General features: G+C 42.9%; 1 protein-coding gene across 2 annotated transcripts; it reads right to left on the bottom strand.

The window, feature by feature from the left end:
* Positions 1–4,845: 4,845 nt before the first annotated feature.
* Positions 4,846–8,419, bottom strand: nfyba (nuclear transcription factor Y, beta a). Of its 2 annotated transcripts, none has more exons than XM_004082961.4 (7): positions 8,284–8,419; positions 7,259–7,416; positions 7,052–7,182; positions 6,441–6,638; positions 5,539–5,614; positions 5,392–5,471; positions 4,846–5,321 (listed from the first exon to the last, which is right to left on the bottom strand). In XM_004082961.4, exons 2-7 carry the CDS (start codon positions 7,350–7,352, stop codon positions 5,289–5,291), a joined length of 612 nt encoding a protein of 203 aa, XP_004083009.1. In that variant the 5' UTR covers positions 7,353–7,416; positions 8,284–8,419; the 3' UTR covers positions 4,846–5,288. The 2 variants fall into 2 exon arrangements, with proteins under 2 accessions (XP_004083009.1, XP_011489289.1); XM_011490987.4 differs by having other exon boundaries at positions 7,542–8,290.
* Between the last annotated feature and the right edge of the window lie 298 nt (positions 8,420–8,717).

Here is an 8,717-nt window from a genome sequence, read left to right as displayed (position 1 = left end):
CCACGTTTGTTAATTCACAGTTTTGATGCTTTCAGTGTGTCTCTACAATTTTCATAGTCATGAAAATAAAGAAAACTCTTTGAATGAGAAGGTTGGAATGGAATGGAAACAAGTTTATTCCGAATATATATATATTAAAAAACAAAACAAAACAAAAAAAATCACACACATAAAAATAAAAAATAAGAAAAGAGAATATAAAGAAAACGTTCACGCTCAAGAACCATTATAAACACAAACAGAAATTGTTTTTCTTTTTTTTTTTCTTCCATGTATGAACACATATATTATAAACAATTATACAATTATACATATTCGAAAAGGAGTGAGAAGAAGTATAAACTTATACAGTCCCTGACAAAAGTCTTGTTGCTTATCCATTTTGTAGAAACAAAAGCGTATAACCTCACTTTTAATGAATCCATTGGTTTTAGAAATGTCTCATATGAAAGCTAAAACCCTCCCAAATTATGTTCAATATACTAAAATAAAATTGCTTCACTGAAGAAAGATTGATCATTTAATGAACACAGAAAGGTCACACTTTGACAAAACAAAAGTTTTGTCGCCTACAGAGAGTAATGAGAAAATTTAACAAATAATTTACTTCAAAAACAAAAATATGTTGCATAACATCAGTGAATTAAGTAGTGCTACTGTGAGATCCATATTTCAGAATCAGAATCGTTTAGTCATTGTACATGGGGATACAATGAAATTGCAGCAGCCTTGGCGTGAAGAAGTTAAATAAAATAAAAATAAAATAGAATAGAAATAGAAATACTGTATTTACAACTCTTAACAAAAAAATGAACAATATGCGCAGGAACTGTTAAATATAAATATTTGTGGGTAAAATAGAATGGAATGAGATAAGTTGCTGTGAGCACAGCATAATAAATATCGAGTTATTGCACAGTGACCTGGATATTGCACAGTCAGGATATTGCACGCATATTTAATATCTTGTATGACTTCCATGAGCTTGAAGGACGGCATCCATGCGGTTTGACAATGATTCATACAATTTATCCATGAAGTCATCAGGAATAGCAAAGAAAGCAGTCTTATATGCCTCCCAGAGTTCATCAAGATTCTTTGGTTTCGTCTTCCATGCTTCCTCTTTCATTCTACCCCAGACATGCTCAATGACGTTCATGTCTGGTGACTGGGCTGGCCAGTCCTGGAGCACCTTGATCTTCTTCGCCTTGAGGAACTTTGATGTAGAGATGGAAGTATGCAATGGAGCACCAACCTGCTGCAGAATTTGATAATAAAAAATAATGATTCAAATATTTTAAAGAAGGATTCATAGGCCTGATTAACGCATTGTTTGTTGTAAATTTCATCCCAACTTTGGGCTAATAGATCATTTTTGAATGCATGTATGGATTCCTCACTTTTAACCCTTCTGTACTGTGTTGACTTGTTAAACTCATAATTTCTGTAATTATCATCGTATACTGTAAACACTGGAAGATGGTCACTTATATCATTAATTAATAATCCGTTAACTGTTTTATTTTCAATATCATTAGTGAATATATTGTCATATAAAGTTGCACATTGGTTTGTAATTCTGCTGGGTCTAGTGATTTTTGGAAATAAACCGATACTGTACATGGTATTTATGAATTCATCTATTGATTTGAGTTTTTTAGGATTTAACGAGTCAATATTGAAATCTCCACAGATGAAATTTACTTTATTATTTTTACTTATAAACATTTTTTCAATCCAAGATTAGAATATTTCAATGTTTGTACCTGGTGTTCTGTACATTCATTTTTTTTTTTTCATTTCATTTTCTGTACCGCTTTGTCCCTTTCGGGGTCACGGGGCTGCCGGAGCCTATCCCGGCTACTTGGGCGTAGGCAGGGGATGCCCTGGACAGGTTGCCAGTCTGTCGCAGGGTAGAACATCCACAGTCACACACCCATTCACTCTCACACTCACACCTATGGACAATTTAGAGTTGCCAATTAACCTATGAAGCATGTTTTTGGACAGTGGGAGGAAGCTGGAGATCCCGGAGAAACCCACGCATGCACAGGGAGAACATGCAAACTCCACACAGAAAGGTCCCCCATTGGTGTATTTTTCAAGTCCCCCAGCTGGGACTTGAACCAGGGGCATTCTTGCTGTGAGGCAAGAGCGCTAACCACTGCGCCACCGTGCAGCCCGGTGTTCTGTACATACAACTGATTATGGTGGTTTTTTTTGTTTTCTTTACAAATTTCAATAGTTATACTTTCAAGTACATTGTCAATCACAGTTGTCAAGCTTTCCAACACCTGGAATTTCAGGGTATTATGAACATACAATGCCACTCCTCCTCCACCCTTATTAAGTCTATTGTTGTATCTTAGTTCATAGCCATCTAAATTAAAGTCCATAACTCCCTTTTCTGTGTTAAACCAAGTTTCTGATATTGCTATTACACTAAATGTATGTAAAAATGTATGTAAATTTTCCTTGATATTGTTAAAGTTTCTATTCATGCTTCTGCTATTAATGTGGATAATTGACCATTTATCTTTAGTCTCAACGTTCTGGTTGTAGTGATCCTCAGTATAATAACAGCAGTCATCCTTGATGTTGGGTAAAAAGTTGTTGATTGGATCAATGTCATGTTCTATGTCCTGTATATTGTGAGCAGTGTACTCAAATGTCATTAGCATCAGTTGATCCAGATCCGTTAACTTCTGTGATGTTTGGCTGACTTCCATGCAATTAAGTTATTGGTTCTCATGATTGTGTCTGAGAGTTTGTTACCTTGATATCCCAGAAGTGGCGATTACTGATATCTGTCCAGGTCCGTGATACGTTTGTCCAAACTTTTGGTCTGTACTGTATATGATTTCAGTTTACCTACGCTATATCTCCAAAGGTATTGGATCACCCATCCAAATGATCAAAATTAGGTGTCCTAATCAATTGGCCTCCCCACAGGTGTACAAAATCATGACTGGGGTATGCAGACTGTTTTAACAAACATTTGGGAAAGAATGGGCCCCTCTCAGGAGTTCAGTGAATTCCAGCGTGGAATTCACACAATCTCCTTTTAACAGTTGTTGTAGAGATATGTCTGCTGCTAGAACTCTGTGTGCCATTGACCTGCTCTCTAATCTGAGCTGCTGTTGACTTGCCATTTCTGAAGAAAAGTTGTTGCACAGGTGGCAACAAATCCAGTGGTGAAATGTCCTCAATCCTAAATATTCCACAGTCATCTCTATCAGAACAAAATGAAAGAATTTGGGAACAGTAACTCAGCCACCAAGTGGTAGACCACGTAAACTGATTAAGAGGGGTCAGTGAATGCTGAAGCTCATAGTGCAAAGAGGTCACAGAGTTTCTGCACAGTTAATTGCTACACAGCTCCAAACTTCTTGTGACCTTCAGATTAGCCCAAGTACAGTGCACAAAGAGCTTCATGGAATGGGTTTCCATGGCCGAGCAGCTGCAAGCAAGCCACGCATCACCAAGTGCAATGCAAAGCATCAGATGCAGTGGTGTAAACCACGCAGCCACTGGACACTAGAGCAGTGGAGACGCCTTCTCTGTACTGATGAATCACAATTTCCATCTGACTACCGTATTTTCCGGACTATAAGTCGCTCCGGAGTATAAGTCGCACCAGCCCAAAAATGCATTATAAAGTAGAAAAAAACAGATAAGTCGCACTGGACTATAAGTCGCATTTTGACGAGAAATTTATTTGACAAAATCTGAGACCAAGAACTAATAACTTGCACAACCTCAAATGACACAATCATAGCAGACTGTTTATCTCATAATTTCACAGTAATTCTTTCTCATACTTATTTATTTATTCCTTTCATGAAGCATCATTGGCCAACTAATACTCTGTTTTCATCCTGTATTTGTAGAAACAGTTGTCATTTTTATTGTATTTCTGAATCTATGAAATCATTGGAAAATAGAATATTATGTTGTTAGCCTTCAAGATCTTACTGTCTTACTGAGTCACTTAACATACTCTTAACACTTAACATACCTCATCCATCAAATTGACCCAGGAACATCATCTCTGTTCCTCACAAATGAACATAACAGGAGGGTTAACAATGTATTTATTTCAATTTAGTTCTAATATAAGTCGCTGCGGAGTATAAGTCGCACCTCTTGCCAAACTATGAAAAAAAGGGCAACTTATAGTCCGGAAAATACGGTATGTGATGGATGAGTCTGGGTTTGGAGCTTGGCATAAGAGCGGTACATTTAGGACTGCATTGTGAAGAGTGTGAAATTTGGTGGAGGAATTATGGTGTGGGCTTGTTTTGAGGACTTCAGCTTGTTCCCTTAGTTCCAGTGAAAGGAAATCTGAATGCTTCAGGACAAACATTTTGGACAATTCCATGCTCCCAACCTTGTTGGAACAGTTTGGAGCTGGCCCCTTCCTCTTCCAACATGACGGTGCACCAGGACACAAAGCAAAGTCCATAACGACATGGATGACAGAGTCTGGTGTGGATGAACTTGACTGGCCTGCACAGAGTCCCGACCTGAACCCCATAGAACACCTTTGGGATGAATTAGAGCAGAGACTGACAGCCAGGCCTTCTCCCCCAACATCAGTGTGTGACCTCACCAATACGCTTTTGGAAGAATGATCAACATTGTGGACAGCCTTCCCAGAAGAGTTGAAGCTGCAATCGCTACTCAAGGTGGACCCACAATACATTGAACTTTATGGGTTAGGAATGGGATGGAACTTCAGTTTATGTGAGGCAAGGCAGCTAGGCACATAAGATTTACGTAAAATGTGTAAACTGCGTAATTTTTCACGACGGCTCCTCTGGTGGGAATAAAGACCCTTGAAAATTTCAGGTTGGAGTTTTTATTGAAAGGATTTTTATGACATGAAAGCACATGGTAAACAGTTTACAAAAGAGCTGCATGATCGACTCAGACAGAAACGTCTGGATTTCAAACCCAAGTGAAGCTTTTAGAGTATCACTGCCCTCCCGCCTTCAAAAATACAAACTTAAGGTAAACACATAAAAGCAAACACATTAATAAGTATGCACAAACAGAGTTCCACCACAAAATCATGCCTTTAAAATAAAGCCTTGAATTTCCCAGCTGCTCTGAAACATATCCAGAACATTTGGTACCTCACAACTAGAAACTACACTTTCAACTAAACAGGTAGTGATTTCTGTGTTTGAGGGCACCCCCCCTCCTCTGACAGACAACCTTCACCCCACAGGGTCACAGGTCATCGGATAAGCACGTGCCCCAAGCGAGTGCACGGACTGGTCTGGTCATGAAAACTGGATCTGCTGCACAGTAGGGATCTGGAATGGAGCATGCTGGGATTGTAGTTCAGTACCGTCAAAGAGTCTTGACAGAAGATGAGGGGCTTACCTGCTGATATGAGGTGGTGTACACCATGACGTTCTGCTGCTGGCCGTCTGCTGTAATGATCCCTGCAGGAAGTGGGTTTGCTGCACACAAATTCACACATGAAGAACATGAGCAGTAGAGAGAACCTCACTGTTGGATTCAACTTACTGAAATCATCTGTTAGCTCTTCACTCAGTCCCTCCCCAACCGACACGCCTGCAATCCCCTTTTCTCCCTTCATCGCCTGAAGAGACCAAAAACGACAAGACATTTGCACCGAAACTTACACAACGGAGGTAACTCCTGTAAAAACTCAAACCTGCCGTTGGAGCAGCAGAAATGGATGTAAACATACAAGAGCGCGGGACAAGAGAGACGCTACAGACAGGAAGTCAACATACAAGAACGAAGGACAACAGAGACACAACAGACAGGAAGTCGACACACAAACGCGGGACAACAGAGACGCGACAAACAGGAAGTCAACACACAAGAACGAAGGACAACAGAGACAACAGACAGGAAGTCTACGCACAAACGCGGGACAACAGAGACGCGACAGACAGGAAGTCAACACACAAATGCGGGACAACAGAGACGCGACAAACAGGAAGTCAACACACAAGAACGAAGGACAACAGAGACACAACAGACAGGAATTCAACATACATGAGTGCGGGACAACAGAGACACAACAGACAGGAAGTCAAAACACAGACGCGGGACAACAGAGACGCGACAGACATGAAGTCAACACACAAATGCGGGACAACAGAAACACGACAAACTGGAAATCCAAACACAAGAACGAAGGACAACAGAGACACTACAAACAGGAAGTTAACAAACAAACGCGGGACAACAGAGACGCCACAAAAAAGAAGTCAAAACACAAGAACGTGGGACAAGAGAGACACGACAGACAGGAAGTCAACACACAACAGCGAAGGACAACAGAGATGCTACAAACAGGTAAATCTAACTGTGTAATGTAACAAGCTGCAAAACAAACATGCACCACTGCAGCTTGGGTGTGTGACAGCATTTAAGGACAGAAGGTAAAGTCACACCTCTCTGAACTTTTGCAGGTAGAGCTTCAGTGGATCCACGTACATATCGAAGCCCAGCGTGGACATGGCAAACAGGATGTCCTCGCCGTTGATGGTCTTCCTTTTCTCCTGGTGGCAGCGCTCACTCGCCTCCGATGTGATGAAGCTGATGAACTCGCTCACACACTCCTGCACACACTCTTTGGCATCTTTGGCGATCTGTGGTGAAAAGAGGAGAAAGCAGGTGAGTTGGGGTGAGGAAGGCCTGCAGCCAATAAGGAGCTCTGTTTGCAGTTTTGGGTTTTTCCAGGCTTTTCTTTAGATGTTTCTAATACATCATCTGTATGGTGTGATGATCAAACAGGTGATCTTTAACAAGCTCATAAACTTTTTTCCAGCTGTGGCTACATCCGTTTGAACCGGTTTACCACGCGGATGGATCCCTTGCACCATCTGCAGGTGTGATCTGGTGCCTGCACTGCTCTGTTAAAAGTACAGGAGTCTTTGTGAGCATGTTCACAACCCAACCACCTCCTAAAGACACGTTTTTGCGAGGTGCTTGAGCTGAAATTTGATTTCAAAGTTAAGCAGCAGCTCACATTCCAAAACATCTTCTTAAGACTTTAACAAACCTTTCCAGTTTGAGGAACAGCGTTCTTCATGATGCGTGCCACGTTTGCAATAGGCAGATAGATGTCCTGCTCCCTGTAGTTCTCCTTGGAGCCCCCCTCCTCGTGGTCATTCATGCTCTCCTCTCCATCTTCTGCAGAACAGACAGAGCAGCTCTTCAGGATGTCACCTGGTTTGGTGGGGAGCTGTCAGGAACGGGAGATCCTTACCATCCTGGGGTTGGAGAACGTACTGACCAGAAGCCATGTATTCTCCGGTGATCCCCAGCTGAGATGTGTCTGTGGTGGAGCTGTCTCCGTCCATCTCCCACAAGTTCAGAGCAGCTGATTGAAAGTCAGTAAGCTGGAGGGATGCAGATCAAACGTTCCTGTAACCAAGCAGCACAAGGGGACCATCATTTCAGCATGAAGGCTGGGCCTCTGGAACTTATTCTGTCCTCAGTAAGGTCAAAAAGGTTCAGTTAAAAATATGAAAGTAAATGGAATCGTTTACGGCGAGCAGGAATCGAACCCGGAACCAATAACAATTGAAATGCCTGGATCGTTTGTTTTGGCTGTGAGGCTGTTTCTCCGTGATGGACCATTTCTCTGCCCAGAGCTTCGCGGGGACAGCAGCTCGGATAACGGAGCTTCAGTGCTGCGTTCAGGTTCCAGTGTTTCATACAGAAATGATGCGTCCACCCCGCAGACATGGACCCTGAAGACCGTTTCGCTGTTTTCTCTTCATAACAGGAGCGAAGTCTGAGGCCCGCCCGGCGGCGTGTCAGACTGAGCCCGCCGTTTGTGAACATGATCATCAAAGGCTCCGTGGGAGTTAGCTGCCGGTCTGCAGACGTCAACGAGGTGCGTTTAGCTAGCGTTAGCAGTGGTCCCGCGGCACGGGAGCGAGCGGAGCCGGCGTGACTGAGTGCCCAAGAACCGTCGGTGGTTTCCGCGCACAGAGAAGCGGCGAGTGTGACGGACTTTCTCGTTAGGGGGACGCCTGAACGGGACGCGGCGTCTCCGGCAGTCGTGCTCATTGTGAACCCGCGGCAATCTGCTCCTGCGTCGGCCTGTTCTTTGTCAGCCTAGCCGGAGCTGGGCCCGGGCGTTCGGCGGAGTCTCGCCCGCAAACACTTCCTGACGAGCAGCCCTCACTCATTGAGACAACACGTAAAAAATCAGCCATCAACGGACATTTCCATTCGAGCTAACGACGAATCGGTTAACAATCATTGGCCGAGCCCGGCACAAACCTGCTATGAAGCCCTGGTTGGTTCCCTCCCTGAGACGGCTGTTTGGTTGGACAGAAAATGGCTGCGAAACGACCAGTCCCAGCGCGGAGCCGCGTCTGCACTACCGGTCTCGGCCGGCAGGGGGCCGTGGTGCGTTCCAGGATGTCCCGGAAATCTCACAATTTGTTACCTGACATAGAGTACAAAGAGTGTTGTCTTCAAACTGCGTTCATAAGAGCACATTTTAATTAATGAGTGCACACTCATAATATTCAAGAATGAATAGACTGGATTGATTTGCCTTTTTTGTCTTTTATACCAAGCAGTTAATTCTAATTCTAGAAAATCCAGTTGTTACGACAGTAATATGTATCAAAGTGCGCCTTTTCACCTTTGACACAGAAAACTAGTGAAGTTGTGGTCTCGTGTGTTTTCCTTTTGTCCTCAAAAAGCCA

This window comes from Oryzias latipes, chromosome 23 (genome assembly GCF_053564925.1).
Source record: "Oryzias latipes strain Hd-rR chromosome 23, Olatipes_Hd-rR_3.1".
NCBI classification, from domain to species: Eukaryota; Metazoa; Chordata; class Actinopteri; order Beloniformes; family Adrianichthyidae; genus Oryzias; species Oryzias latipes.
Note: the sequence above shows the minus strand (reverse complement) of the source record. Positions and strands in the feature narration are given on the sequence as shown.